The following is a 16,374-nucleotide window of genomic DNA, read 5'->3' on the forward strand; positions in this document are numbered from 1 at the left end:
TGGAGTTTAAGTGTGTGTGTATATATTGTAGAGATTAAGTAATTAACCAAAAATGGTACACGATAAATATGTGACAACAGATACCAGTAAGGGAAAACATGATACAGTACATAAGTATGTATTCTATAGCTTGAATTTCTGCACCAAGCAACACCCCCACCCATACACAGAGCTCTGTTTGTCACCTTCCATGTTCCCTCATAAGAAAACATGAATTCCTGTACTATGTGATGCTTTGTGACCGGAGAGCTCTGAGACAGGGTAATTCCTGGAAAATGTGGGCTTTGAAACACTTTCTGCAAAGGTAATTGCAACGTTGGAATAGAAAGTTGTAGCCTGGCATGCCAGTATGGGGCAGTCAGCCCAGGTACTGTGTAGCATCAGGGGAACCAGTTGTCAGACCCTCAGGGGAGAAGCCAACATGTAGCATCGTTTAGCATTTGTCTTATGTGATTTTTACATGCATTGCAAAATAAGGCAGTGTCCTATTCCTCACTGTGAAGCTAGTAACCATAGTTCCTGAGGAAGGATCTGACTCCCCTAAGTCACCTAGCAGGGTAATCTTTGCTTTTATTATCAGCTACAGAGGACTGGTTTTCCCTCTTAGTGCAGCCAGTCGAATTGGGTATATGTAATGCATTTAATAAAAGTCCAGTTCTAGAATTTGTGACGTTTTGACCCTCCTTGAGTTCTCACTTGATATGAATGTGGCTGTTCAGTGTTTTGGTTTCATTTGAGTTCTTTTCTGTGGATTTATTTAGGTCAGTATTTTACAAGCAACTATATATTTACAGGTCACTAAAAAGCTACTATGAATGGCCACTTGTCCTTTATTGTGCTCCCATGGAGTGACCGAGACTGTAGGGCTCTTCATGTGCACATAATACCTGTAAAAATGGGAAGGAATCTCTATACCTATATAAATGCAGAGTTGCACCATGTTCTGTACTCATCAGAACATTACAGAGCAGGTCACTTCAGCTAAAAGGGCTGTTGTGATAATCCACAGTTCTTAAAAATATCTATGTTATCAGCATATGTGATCAATATATGTTATCAGTAATGGATTGATAAGTAAAAACAGGATACACTGGTCTTCGTAGTGCTTTTGGAAAAAAAGGTGAACTCTATTGCCTAAATGTGAAGTTGCTAAACTGTTTATCTGTTAGCTCTTGCCTACACCATTGATTCTTTAGTGTAAAACTGGATTAAGGAAAAAACATTTCTATATTTCTGTTTTTGAGAGGAAAAATACATAACTTCAAAAAGGTTCAACTTTTCTGGAAAGCAGAGAGAGAGGTATTTTCAGAAAGTTCTCCAGCAGAGTTTATAGCTGATGAGTAATCTGTTAATTGGATTGCTAGGAGTCATACTCTTCTACAGCCTTTGAAGAAACTTTCACCTGCACAAATTCCTCAATACATGAGTCAGGTATTGGAACCTAATGTTACAATGTGTTTCTACTCTGAAGAAAGGCTTTAGGGTTTTGGAGGTTTTTTGTTGATGTTCAAAAAGACAGGAGGCTAACCAAAGTCTTCAATTTCCACATTGTACGTTTAAGAGCCCTTGAAGGCTTCTGTGCTGTTTAAGTAAAGAAGATACCTTAGTGTACCACTTCTTAAATGATATTCCTCTGGTTACTTCCCTTTCAGGCAGTTTGTCCTGGCATTTGTTGTTGGAACTTCTGATGTAATCTCTTTTAGATACTCCATCAGCCAATTCTTCGTTACTGTACTGTCCTGTAGATACCTATTTTCCTTACAGACATTTGAGGTATAGGAGATAGTGTTGTCTCTATTTTTCAGGTGAGGGACCAGAACACAAAGGAAATCCTGGTGTTAGACATAAGTCTGTGACAGAGCAAGAACCTGAATTAATTTCTCTTGCACTTTAAAGTTCATGGTGTAAATACTGGATTGTTCTTCTGACCAAAAGGAGGGGAAGGCAAGAAGATGACATTTGCAATACAGTCTGGAGAATATTAAGTGGGAAGAAGTCCAGTGAGTGTTACACTCAGATCCACTCTTCCTTGAGTCTCCATGTGATTCTCAATTGAGTCTTTTTTTTTTTTATCAACTTATCAATAATCTAAACCAGCAGATCTTTTGTATGTTTTTTTTCCAAAGGCTTTCTTTTTGTTTCGCTAGTTAAGTAATCCATGTGTCATTTAAAATCTCTTCATTGTTGTCTTCTAGGATTTTCAGTTAATAGGGCTCCTACAGTATGGCTCATTTGGCTAGAATGGAGCTTGAGTTAATCTTCAAGAAGAAAAGGTAGAGGAAATCTGATGAACATGTGTGTTAAGTGTTCAAACCATTCTTCTTCCAGTGCGTCTCTTCAATTCATTAAAAATAAAAGAAAATGGGAAAGGAAGCATTTGCAGTTGACATTTCTTTGAGTATTAAATTTGATTTGAGAATGTAATTTTCATCTGTCTCAAAATTTTCATTAACATCTTACTATATACATTTTAATGTTTCTTATATATATATTTTAATATATACTTGTAAATGTAATCTGGAAAAACAACTAACAATGAGGAATACTGAATCATAGCTGTGAGTCATCAGTGGAGAGCTGTATAATGGTAGTGAAGTTCAGACTGGCAAACATTTGGTTCATGTCTCTTTTCGTATCTGTTAAATTTCTTCTTCTTTCTCAATATTTCTGTTGGATAATGTCCAGACTCAGCGTTTAGGTACAGTTCCAAATTATGTTAGGCATAGATTTATTTTAGCTCCAATATTAAAAAGTTACATTTTTAAGGAGACCCAAATTTCCTCAAAGTTTAGGGGCTTTGGAAGTTTGTTTCATCAGGGTACATTTCTATACCACTTGGAAGTTTTCCAACTATCATTTGAGCTCACAAGCTAAAAAGACATCATTCTGTCTGGGCTGTAATATCATTGTATGGTTTTGATGATTGCTATTTGAACATTCCTTAAACAAAAAAGAATGGCACATATTTCAGCAGATGTACACACTTTCAAAGAAGCTATTACCCAGCTGCAAGCCCTGTCAAACACAGGTTGTGTGATATCTGCATCAGTACATGAGTAATCATGTTGTTCCAGCATCTGATGGTCCTACTGCTCTTGAATGGCCCATCACCTGAATGCTGGAAGATGTGTTTCCTATGAGTCCTCCCCCGAGTTTTGCTCTGCTAAGAAACATCCATACAATCTATAGCGTGTAGCACACAGGTGGATAAGCAGCAGCAGGAAGCAGCCTGTGCATAGCTTGCTGTGTCCCCTGGAATGTCTCACAGGAAGCCAAAATGTTCACTAACTGCATGCAGATCACTCAGAACTGCAGATCAGGCCCATCTTTAAGATAGCAGACTTTACATTTCTTGCTCTGGTTTATGGAGTTCTGCTGTTGTGCTACCACTGCAAATAAACCATGCTATAGAAGAATATTTTACTGTTCTTATCAAATACATGTGTAGCCTTTTTCTATTATACCTTGAAATATCTTTTCATGAATTTTTAGGGAGGAAAGAGAATGTATTTATCCTGATAAACACAGATGGTTCATTTCTGTGGGTTTTTTTTTTCCCCTTTCCTTAACACTTTTAACAAAGCACAAGTTTGGATTTTAACACGCACACACGAAAATCTCTTTATGACTGCAAGAGCATAGAGGGTTCCTCCTCTCCTGAATTTGTACAAAACACATTTTGTGCTTCTTCTTAATATGTTCTTGAAATAGGCGTGCACTGAGATCCCAGAATTCATTCTTCCACAATCCTGTCTGTAGCCCAGTAGTACAATTACAGGGAATTCTGTTCTAGCTGTGCGCTACAAAATGGTAATTCTTTATATATGCAGAGTCAGGAACTTGGAATTTATAACTCAAGTAAAAAAGTTGTGGTGACCTGTTTTCTCTGGATTATAGCTGTTTTGGTAAACCAGTTATTTTGGACAGTGCTTCCCTTGAATGATGTCCTTGAACTGTGTCCTCTTGTATGTAAATGTCTCAAAGAGTAGCTGACATTCCTGCGCTCGCTTGAGGCTGGGTTATAGTAAAAAAGATTTAGGAGTCTGAATAAATTTCTCCATAGATCCACAGATCTTCTGCCAAGCCGTGTCTTCCTGCTTAGGCATGGTGTACCTACCTTTATGGATATGCATTAGCCTGTTGTCTCAGGTTGGAACAGGATTTTTTTTTTCCCCTTGAGATAGCTAATTTGTACCAGAAAAGAAAAGATTTTTGACTATATAGTTCTTCTACCTTTGTCTGAAAATACCTTAGTTACCTTAGCGTACTCTTTTTGTTGCAACTTTATTCTTTTCTGGCAGTACTTTTTATAAGTCATGAGAATTCGAAGAGTAATTTTAGACTGGAACTTTTTATCTTTGAAATGGCCTATCCTCTTTGGGCTTTCTGCCTGTACTCTTTTCATACCTTGATACAGTTGCCGCCACCATCCCTCCTGCAGTGTCACTCTCCAGTGGTCCCATTGTATTAATCCTGGAACTGCCTCTTCAAAGTAAATTGGATCATCTTTAAGGTTCAGAGAATTATTTCAGGTTGTTATTACTGGGCAAGTCACTGACCTGATATTCTTTCCTCAAAGAGAATAGACTAGGTTCTGTTTCCATCATACATACTTGTTCTGCATGATTTCAGTACATCTGGCTGAAGTCAGTATTTTAGTCTTCAGTTTAATTTTTTTTCTGTCAAACACCTCCAGCAAATTAGGTTTCACACTGTCCGTACTAATCCCTTTAGAATTTTAATTAGCTCGGTGCTGAATACCCAGTACAGTGCAATTGTATGTATTTGATTTCTACACAATTATTTGTCAAAACTGAATTGCTATGATTCCAACTTTTGTAATGCATTGCTGTATATCTGCACGCGAAGCAACATTATGGGGGAAAAAAACTGATCAAGTGATTCAGATGTCTCTATAAAATAGATAAAATCTCAACTTTAGTCTGTGAGTGTGGTCTGTGTGTCATAGGCTTATGCCCTATCATTTTTTGACTGGTAGAGAGGGAAGGACAGCAAGGTAGATATGAACCCTTTTTTACTTGGTGTCCCTTAGGACCTGATCCAGGCATATCATTCTGTGCCCAATATGCCTGGTGATGCCAAAGACATAGAAAGCTGTTCCACAACCACAGTAAAAGTTCTCATATCATGTGGAAAGCTGAATGTGTGAAAGCAAAGTAGCCGCCTCTGGCTTCGTACCACGTGCCCTTTGACTTAATGACATCCTCAGTGGGACTGGGACACGGGCAGGCAGAAGGTGGGCACTCTGCTCATGGCAGCCTCCTGTGGGCACCCGTCCCTTGGGGACCGTTCTGCCTCCCGTGGCTTGGAGGAGGCCTCAGGCTGTGGGCCACCTCAGCCAGGGATTTGGTTTCTCGCTTTTCTCTCTTGCTGTACTCAGTCATGTTCCTATGAATTTCAGCAGTGACTCCTCTGGGCGAGGAGTATGAGACAACAGAGCCCACCGAGGAGCAATGAACATGTTAGAACGGGGCTATAGGGCAGAAATCACTGCATAGGCAGTCCTCAGTGTCACACTGGGAAGGACAAAGGTCTCATCCTGGTTCTGTTGGACATGACAGCTGTTGCATGTTCCCAAATGTTTGAGTGATGCAGAGGTAAAAGGCAGGGCACCTTCAGCCCTGTTTGTTAAAGGAGATTGTTATTCCAGTGAAAAAAAAGGAGTATAGAGTGGAAGTCCTCCCACCAACCATCTGTCCTAGGGAGGGCTTCTTGGTGAAGAAGGGATAGGTGCCTTAGATGTGTCTGAGTCCCCTTCCAAATGTGAAAGGCAAAACTGTAAATATGGAGAGACCATATGGTGCAATTCGATCCTATATAGAACAAGTGAGACTTCATCCGAAGTGATTTAATTTTGGATGTGACTTGCTTTGAGTTTCACTAACTAATGTTTTCCTCTACTAACATTTTACTTGTGCATTCTTTTTATACTAGACATTGCCAATAGAGGCGCGTAGCACAGATGCCATTTTTCATTGTAGATTTTTCAGGAATACGAAACAATTTCTGCAGAGTGCACACATTTGAAATATTCATAGATTTGTGTGTATGACATACTGCTGACCAAGTGCTGACTTTGGTTTTATTCATTCAAAATTTAGTGATCCTCGAAAAAAGAGCTGGAGGAGTGGATGGATACTTTTATCAAGTACAAATTCTGGTAGTGGTCCATTGCGAGTCTTCCAGATTTCAGGCCAAATTGTTCTCTTATGCAACACCAGGCTCTGAAGTCAGCTCTTCTTTTTCTGCATAGCTGAGGAGGTGTTGTTAGTACTTGCTGATGAGCCTTTGCGCTACTTACCTCTTTTTTTCCCCACCTTGTGGGTGGTGATGGAAAGGTATAATTGTTGGGCTTCTGTCACTGCACGGTGCAGTGTCAGAATGAAAACTAGCATCACACAGAACAGACAGAACTAGCCATGTTTTTTCAAACCTAGAAAAATATTTTTAATAGTGGCAGGTTTCTTTTAGTAGCTAATGAGCACCAAAAAGAACAAAAGGATGGCAGAGAAGCACTGAAAATGGATAGTTAGTGCTACAAAGTGGGTGTTTTTTCAGAGTTTCAATGCTGAAGCCTTTAGAAGAGAGCACTTACAGATGTTTGATTTCTTTCAGGTCCTCAGATTTTGGGACGTTATACACAAAGTTGAATCTACAGCCTGGAATTGCCACTGTTATTGACAATTTCTACATTTGTCCTACCAACAAAAAAAAGGTATGTGGCAAAAAAAATGACTTTTTATAGTGCAGCTAAGATTCTGCAACTATGTGAAGTGTGTTTTACAGGTTTTCAAAATATAGGGAAGTGGTTTTCACAAAGTTGCAGGTTACCTCAGGTACATTTTGTGACATATGGAATTGGGATATTTATTTCTTCCTGTATAATTTAGAAAGGAAAAAATGCCTTGATGGACTCTGAAAACTTCTGAGGCCATTGACTTCTGGCACTTGAACTTCTGTGGAGTTTTCCATGGAAAAGAAAAGGACCTCCTGTAGGTTTTCACACATCCACACAAATTCTGGGACTAACATTCAACCTCTTCAACCTTTATGCACAATTTCAAAGTCCTTTGCACGTTCCTTAATATAAAGCACAGGGATTGGGCAGGCTGTCATTGAGAATGATGTTTATCCTGTGTAAAACCTTAATTAAAAAATAAAAACACCCTCTCCTTGAGACTCTTTCTTAAAAAATGTTCCTGCATCATTACTGAAGCAAAAGCTTTTCATGGAGCCTAGGAAGATTAAGTGGACTTTATAAGTGCGAGCAAAATCGACCCATTGAGTGTATTTACAATGGATGTTATATTAGAAGCAACAGGAAGAGTGATTATGAGGAAAAAAAAAAACAATAACAACCCTTCTATGTCTGCAAAATGCCCGTGATTTAAACGGCAAGAATTGTGAAATGCATTGTGAATAACACAAGCACAATAGGTCTTTCATGAAATAAGAATTTTCTCTTGATAAGGGCCTTTTAACTCCAGTGTAATACAGAAGCATTGATTTCATGCAGAGACCACTGATTGGAAGGACACTGTTAGTTGTGTTTATCTGTCTGTTCTGCTTAATCAAAAATCAGTGGAACTCGGCGAGACTGCCTGGATGATTAAGTACATATTTTATTTCTCTTGCAACGGTCACTGGAGTTTTTTTGCCAAAGCTATGCTACACCTGAGCTCAGTAATATATTTTTAATCTGCTGCAAAGTCAGAAGTGATTTTTTTGTGTCTTGAAGTGGAACTACCACCAAGCACAAAGTTTCTGTAGATTGTGTGTCTCAGAGATAAGATCTACTGATGATTTCAAGTCCTAAAGAATAAAACCAAAAATCTTTGCCCATCTCAGTTTCTGGAATAAAGGCTAAGTGTATGAGATGGATGAAAGCCCTGTGGAGGATTTTTCCCAGCTTACCCAGCCACAATGTAAAAGCCTGCACAAGCACAGGGGGAGTCAGTGACAATGTGATTGTGCCAGTTGTCTGGCAAAATAAACAGTGGTAAGATCACTGCTGAATTTCAAGCTCGAAGGACACACCAATGTTCACCAAAAATCTCATGTTAACCCTATCTTAGAAAAATCTGTGTTCTGCTCAAGACAAGTTGGAGTTCTTAGAGATACAAACCCTGCTTACTAAACTAATATCATATTGGAATCCTTCTGTTACAGAAAGTCCCTTTGAGTCATTAAATACGCTATTTTTATGCTGAGATTTGCTTCTACAGGGATGTTGTTCAATAGTATACAAACAACAAAAACAGCAGAGCAGAAAGGATTTCTAGAGCCTGTAAATGATGCCAGAGGGAGATATTTTTACATGCGAATGTACATACATATATGGGTACATGGTACAAAAATGTGAAAGCATTGGGGTTAAATGCTGTAGCCAACAGCTTCAGAGTGGTCTTGGAGGTGTTGCAGCCACATGTGGCAGGTAAGGGGGAATTCTCCATGTCAACTTCGTCAGTCATCATGGGAACTTTTCTGGTGCTGGACATTTGATTAGGACACTAAGACTACTGGCTGATTTCACAAAAGTTATTTAGAAAGTTGGAAGAACATGTCTCCCTATCCACCCATTTCAGCAGAATTGCACTGGGGTGGAATAGAACATTTAGAGCTCTGACTCCCTTTTCTGAGCTGAGCAGAATTCTTGGGGTTTCACTCGTTCTTGGTGTTACCAGACTTCAGATTATTATGGTGTGGGTTTTCTTCAGCAAGTTCACATCTTTTGAAATGTGCTGAAAATGGGAACTGGAGTGCTGACCGTGCATACTGGAACTGAGCATGCACTTTAAATTTAAAGCATAAGTAGTCCCATGCTATGACTTAGCATTAGGGACTGGGAATATGCATGAAGGCAAAGATAAAAGACACTGATGGGGATTTTTTGAATACTTTGCATATTAAGCATTATTCTGTGCTTTCATTCCATTTACCCATTGTAGACCTCATCTGTGAAAGAACTGATACTGCAAATTTAATGCTCATAATTTCCACCTCAATGTCATCAGAGCATTAACCTCACCTGATTTTAGCTCTGTGGAATTCAGGTGTCTAGTCAAGCCCTCTCCCTCTACAGTCAAAGGAGGAATGTGGGTACCTCCAGGCAGTTCATCCTGTTAAAATCATAGTTCTTTGTACTTATGAGAATAAGATTGAATGATCTTGTGGAGGTTGCTATAAATGGCTTTGTGACTATTGTGGGTCTGAACAGAATCTCACTGCAAAGACGTACAAAGAGATGCCATGGTTTAACCCCAGCCATCAACTAAGCAGCACACAGCTGCTCGCTCATTCCCACTGCAGCGGCATGGGGGAAGAGAATTGGAAGGGTAGAAGTGAGAAAACTCATTGGTTGAGATAAGAACAGTTTAATAACTGAAATATAATAATAATAATAATAATAATAATAATGAAAATCATAATGAAAAGGAAAATAACAAAGAGAAATAAAACCCAAGAAAGACAAGTGATGCAAATGAAAACAATTGCTCACCACCAACCAACCGATGCGCAGCCAGTCCCTGAGCAGCGGCCCCGCCCCCCGGCCAACTCCCCCCCTAGTTTTATCACTGAGCATGATGTCCTATGGTCTGGAATATCCCTTTGGTCAGTTGGGGTCAGCTGTCCCAGCTGTGACCCCTCCCAATTTATTGTGCACCCCCAGCCTACTCAGTGGTGGGAAGGTGTGAGGAGCAGAAAAGGCCTTGGCTTTATGCAAGCACTGCTCAGCAGTAATGAAAACATCCCTGCATTATCAACACTGTTTCCAGCACAAATCCAAAACATAGCCCCATACTAGCTACTATGAAGAACATTAACTCTATGCCCACCAAAACCAGCACAAGATGGAAAATTTTTTGTTTTGTTTTGGAATGTGATTAGATGAAATATTTTCTAGAAGGCTCCAGTCTACTTCTTGGACTGACATTATTTCTTCAGTTTATCTCTGCCGGTATCCCAGCTCCTGGAGTGACTTAGAGTTTCACTCACAAAAGTTTATACTTCTTATCTTCCCTACCCCATTGTTTAAGAAGTTAAAATTCAAAAGAATTATAATATTGCTCATGAAGAAGTGCATTAGCAGATGCAGAAGGTACAACATCATCCTTTTCACATAGTGCTACAAGGAAAAGGGATTATATTAAAAAAAAGAGTAAGATCACAAGGTAAGATATAGGAATGCTGGGGGCTTTGAATTAGCTGGTGGAAAGATAGAAATAATTTGTAAAACCCACTAAATCCGTGCAAAGAAGTGGAGCATTCCTTTTCTCTCTTACCCTTCGATAAACAAGTTGCGACGAGTACTGTTCATAGGTCTAAGAGAAGAATCAGGAAGGAGTTGTTGTGTCAATGTCATGTTTACACAATCTTTTGACGGTTGAGGTAAATTCACTCAGTCTTTTTCTGGCTGAACTCTGATGCAGAAATTGTGTTGCTGGGGTTACCATAGGACTCAAGCTATGAAACCCAGTTTTGACAAGAAATTATGACAAACCTCTGAGGGTAGAGCTTTAGAGGGCTTTGTGTATCGCTCTGAATGGGCCTTTCTGATGAAAACATGGGATGGAGGCGTGAACTGTGGCTGTATTGTTTGTGTTTCAGAGCTGAATTGCAGTCAGCCAGGAGCACAAGTAGAAGACATTTGCACCTACCCACAAAAGACTCACCCTAAATGCTGTGAAACAATAGAGTAATAGGGGAGGTAACACTGTCATTAAGAGTTCACATGTCCTAAGGATGCATTAATATATGCTTTGCATTCTGGCTGGTTTTTAGTGTATTATAAACCTGCAACTAAAGACACTGAGACTTACTTACTCTGATATGGTTTTGGAAAGATGTAGAGTAATGAAGGTGAGTTCTCCTATGTAAATTCTCTGATGCTAACTTCTCCATTTGAAGCACTTTTTCATTGATCTGTGACATTAAAAAATACTCTATGCAGACCTTGAAGTGCTGTGCATTGATAAGGGATGTTCCTGCACTTTAAACAACAGAACTTACGTAGTTATCTCCTTTTCAGTAATTACTCTATGCCGATAGCATCAAATAGTGCAGGGATCCCATAACATACCATGTAGGGGAAATAATTTGATTTGTATACTCTGTTTTCCAAAACAGCATTATAATTGTGATTTGGAAGTGATGCACATGATTCATGGAGTATGGGATTATGCTTTCCATAGTGTCAATCTGGAGTCAGCTGAACAAAGTAAATTCTTTCTACAGAAGACAGAAGTTAGCAGAACTCAGCTTCACTAAGCTAAATTATTGACCAAATATTTAACGTTTTTATAGGGCGTATATGCGGTTGGATGTAGAAGTTATGTATTTGCTTTAATTCTGTGTGTGTAATGTTGCTGGGGAGGAGTTGAATGAACATACTGATTTTTTCCCACATTCAGCACATATTTTAATTTTCATTGGTGCTAATGCAACTGATGCATCCATCCTTCTGTTTATGTGCTTCTGGAAAAGAGGCAGCTAAGCAGCGTATATTGAGGCTTTTCATATTAAGAGAAAATAAATGTTGATTGTGCATACACTGACTTATTAGTTAAATGGGTTGAACACTTACATTTCCCAGCTGTCACAATAACCAATAGCTGGTTTTCCATTCTAAAAGGCAAGATGACAAATGTGTATTCTTGCTTGACAAACCATGCAGAACACTTAAGATAGTAATAAGGATATAGGCTATCCTGTACCATATTTTAACTCCTGATACTTTAAAATAGTATAAATTACACGTGATCGCAAAAAGGTACTTGCCACAGCTATAAAAGCATTTCCCAAGATGCAACTGGCTTGAGCAATGTTTGTAAGCACTTACAGGTAAATGCAGCCCTACAGCATTTTGACATTTGTCTTTCAGAGCAAAACAATTGGTAGTGCAAGTTGTCAAAATGCAGTATGACTACATTTACTTTTAAGGAATAATTCTACTCAAGAATCAATTTCCTTAGAGACCATACCAGAACATCCGCAAACATAGAGAGCAGAATTATCTTACACTTTTATTAGTAGAAGTTGTCAACTATGGAATATTCCTTTCAATAACCTGAGTAGTTACTTCAGGAAAGTTTCACTGTGAAATTGCACAATATGAGTCTGTATGTTGTGATGCATCATCTCTCTACCCTGATGCATTCTTTCCTTATAAACAGTGTTACCATTCAGTTTTATTCTAGTGATGCACCACCAGAGCACTGATGTACTGACTGCATCATTTTGCTTAAGACTTCTGTCCAGGACTGTTCAGTTCATCTTCAGATTTTCCAACTGCTTCCAGAAGTATGCCCAGTAATTGAATTTTTTTTCCACCCAGTTTGCTTTGTAAGTGGATTGCTGTGAGAGGCAGTCCTATACAGAAATCCCTGATGAGCAGTTGCCTAGCTGACAGCCAGGAAGCTATTAAATACAAGTGGAACTCAATAGGTTAAAACAGTCAGAGCTTTCACTGAGCTCTTAGCTAGGAGTCACCATCCATGGCAGAGGTTCATGTAGCACCACCAAAACCAAGCCATACTGGGGGAAGATTTAATGGATGCTATTTGATGGGGTGTGAGTATGTATATGTGGAGAAAGTATGATGAAGCTTTGACAAACAGAGAATGGAACAGTTGAAAATTAAAAATATATATGGAACAATCACTAGGAATCTGGCTATTAGAAAAGTATTTCAGCTATTTACTGGCTAAATACAGCTTTCCCTATCTAACTGATTCCTGCTATGTTTGAGAAAACGGCTTTTTTCACACTTCGTATGTAAACAGGGCTGCATCAAAAATGTGTAACTCTTATGTGATTTTCATATTCTAATTCCTTGTAACACCTCCAATAAGTCAAAGGTAGTAGCAGTGTTACTGTTTTGTTTAAGTATACCCTCTCTCTTAAGCAGTAGACCATGAATGCATTTTTTTATATATGTTTGGTTTGATTTCCATAAAAATTTTGCACTTTCTGTGCATTTCTCCATCCTGGACTTTTACATATGGAGCTAGAAAGGAATCCGCAGCTCTTGTTGATTAGATGCATTGTTTTCTTTGAATACGTTTTTGCATGCATGTCTACCAAAACATTGAACCGTGCATTCTGAAGCTGCCTCTAAACCTTTTTGTTTCAGTTCTGCTCCCTTTGACCTACAAATGTTTTATAGTCTAGCACCTGGAGTAGACTGTGGTCAAAGGCTGCACCTCATTTAAGAAAAGAAAAAAAAAAATCCACAAAAAACCCCAAATCAAGAAACCTGGCTAACAATACACGTGAACAGTAGACTGCCATGACTAATGTGTAGGTTTGCCATAGTATGTAGGATAATTACTCATCAAGGTAGAAGGAGGGTGTGTGGGCTAAATGAGTGCACACTTGAACAGACATTCTGTGTTATTATTCTATCCTATAATTTATTTGGTGCTTAATGTAGAAATCTCAATTGAATTTTTTGAGATTGACCTTCTGCTGTGATTTTGTAGCCTAATGTGCAACTTTCCCATTCTTTTGTGCTCAGGCATACAATTATTCTAAGGAAAAATAGTCCTGTCTTTACTGCATGGTTATTATAGATTCTTTTGTTCTGTTTTTATGAATTTCCTGTCTAAAACTCATTAATCATAAAAGCAGACCAACAACTACCAAAAAGCCATAATGTTAAATTAAGTTTACTGTAGTGAAGCCAAAAATAAAAAGACTAGTTGGTGGGAGTACAACATAAAAAAGATTTATGTGATAATGGAAAAGACCTGTGAGCAGGTGTTAAGAGACCATTGTGCATATGATTCTGCACTTGAGAGACATCCATTTCCCTCCCGGTAATTCTGGGAAGAGAAGGAATCCAAGCATCATATTTTCAGCAAGGTTTTATTTCCTATCATGATGAGCAGGGGTCATTGCTTGGAGAAATAGGAAGAGTCAATCAAGAACATGTAGTAGAAAGCAGGTCTGAAGCTACCCTCAGCACCTGAGGCGATGTGTGCTGCTGAGTGGGTGGCTGGTCAGAGAGGAGCTGTAAACGGGAAAGTGTAATGTTCCACACCAGAGGGGTTTTAAGATTTGGGATTTTGATTTGGTATGTCTGAAAATAGGGGCAATTTTGGAAAATTTAGACCAGGCTGTCATTTCAAAGCTCTTTATTTTAAAATGCAGATTGTTATACTGAGGCCCAAATCTAAATCTGAGCCATATGCCAGAGAAGAATCTAGAGCGGTGGTGGTAGATTTGCTGTGCAGGACACCAGGCAAGTTGTGTGTTTGCCTTGTCCAGCTTGCCCATGGGCTCATTGACCTGAAAGTACTTCTCAATTCCTCCTCTGCTTGAGATAAGAACTAGGGGGTAAACCAAAATCAACTAATCAACCCAAATTGTCTGTGGTTGGTCTCTAGACCTGAGTGAGACCTAGGCTTTTCTCCAGCATGGCAGAGACTTTCTTGTGTCCTAGCTAGAGCCACAAATGTTTTCTAATTAATAGCTATGAGGCTCATGCACATCTTTTTTTAAGGATGTACATTCCCATAAGAATATCATGCTGGAAGATTTTCTGATACAATATGGAGCTCACAGAATTAAATATAACAAGGAGACAAATTATGGTATATGGGATAGTGTCCAAAGGAGAAAGTGTCCATATGAAGAGTGCATAGAGAGTTACCAATTCAGGGTTGCGTGAAATTTGTGACAGATAAAACCAGAAAGGAAGAGGTGGTTATATTAGCAGTGCTGAATCATTGCAAAAGGAAAGAGGAGAGAGAGAAGCTAATTGTAAAGAGGAAATGGTAAAGGATTAGTAGCAAGCATCTTATGGTACTTAGTAAGTATTTAATTGGTTGCCCAGTATGCTAGGAAGAAATGGGTACAGGTCAGTCTATAGAACAGAGTCGGGTTTCTGCTAAACTGGCATACACAAGATGAGGTTTTTCTGTGATTAATTTAGATTATTTATAGCTATTGCAATTATCCTGTGTGTTGAGATTCATCTAATTATTTACTGAACGTCACAACTTGCCTACAGGCATGTCTCAAGGTTCCGGCGTTACAGAAGGGAGGAAATTGGCGTCTCTTTCATCTTAACTCAAAGTCTAACCACAGCAACAACTAACCAATAGGACAATGTTAAGGAGGTTATATGAAAACTTCTAAACAGTATTTGAAGAAAGATGAGTATTACTGTTCAGGAGGTCTGCAAGGACAACGTACAGTAGGCATATTTCCCAGACAGCCCCAAAATAATGGTGTAGTGTGTTTGAAACATATTCATCATGCTTGCTGATGGATCTTCTGTATCTCCTGGAGACCTGTGCATTTCCTCCTCATTTCCCCAATGATGGAACGGCAGCACAAGTCCCAGCTTCCACGCTTCATGCTCTGCTAGCGTTTTCCAATCTACTGATGTGTCAAATTCTGCTTCTCTTCACTGCAGCTGTTCAACTTCCCTCCACTCGTGCTGACCACACAAACTCCTCTGGCTCTCTCAGGATCAGACATGCAGCAGCGTTTTTTTCCCAGGGGTTGGCATGGAAGCACAGTAGAAATGAGCAGGGTTTAAATTGCTGCCACGGCCATTTTGCAGGGCTGGCAGCGTGCTCACCCCACTGAGAATCCCCGTGGCTGCAGCCCCCCTACACTGCCAGGAGTAAAACTGCTGCTTAAACCAGTCAGCTGCTGCAATCTTGCTGTCATGGCACAAATATTTGTACAGGACTCCTAAACTACTGTGAAAACTAAGTATTCCAGTGATTTTGTTTAGTCTACCCACTTTGTGGCATTTACTAGAAGGGAGGAATGTAACTGTTCTCTTACGTGTTTCTAACCCTGAAATGAGCCCTGATTCCCAGTAGCCCCAGCACCCAGCAGCAGCAAACTTCTACTGAAAAGGCAGGACCTGTGGGATACATATGTTTTAATCATAGCCTTCTCATGCAGCCGGTGCCCATATATTTGAATATAGTCAACAAAAATTCATGCAAACATAAAACAGGATTTTTTTTTTTTTCATTTCACACTATGTGTTTCTGTCAGGCAGAAAAAGATTCTTACTCCTGGAAGCTGAAATCTCCTGTGTTTAACTAAGTCACCTCTGAAGCCTTGACGGTGGCCTCTTCAGGCTAGTGCTAGAGACAGATTTTTTCCTTCTGTGGGAGTAACGCACTAGGTTGCTGTCATCCCTTCATAGCATAAGATTGCTGTCAAATGAATGGTGATTCTTCATAATTCCTGATTTGGTTTTGAGGAGAGATCTTCTGCAAGCTTGTTTTGTTTTGTGTCTAACTGGTATTTTTTTTTTTTCCCCTCTTTTTTTCATAATTTTTTGCAACCTTTCATCACCTCTTTCTACCCTTCTGTCTCTTAATC

General features: G+C 39.2%; 1 protein-coding gene across 1 annotated transcript in view; it reads left to right on the top strand.

The window, feature by feature from the left end:
• Nucleotides 1–16,374, top strand: part of SORCS2 (sortilin-related VPS10 domain containing receptor 2) — a 571,075-nt gene that overhangs the window by 318,804 nt on the left and 235,897 nt on the right. Inside the window, exon 5 of the mRNA XM_010583547.1 lies at nt 6,637–6,736. Within this exon, the coding sequence (XP_010581849.1) occupies nt 6,637–6,736 (100 nt within the window). The remainder of the gene's footprint in view (nt 1–6,636; nt 6,737–16,374) is intronic.

The sequence above is a fragment of the Haliaeetus leucocephalus genome, unplaced genomic scaffold (genome assembly GCF_000737465.1).
Source record: "Haliaeetus leucocephalus isolate CR32 unplaced genomic scaffold, Haliaeetus_leucocephalus-4.0 Scaffold906, whole genome shotgun sequence".
Taxonomy (NCBI): domain Eukaryota; kingdom Metazoa; phylum Chordata; class Aves; order Accipitriformes; family Accipitridae; genus Haliaeetus; species Haliaeetus leucocephalus.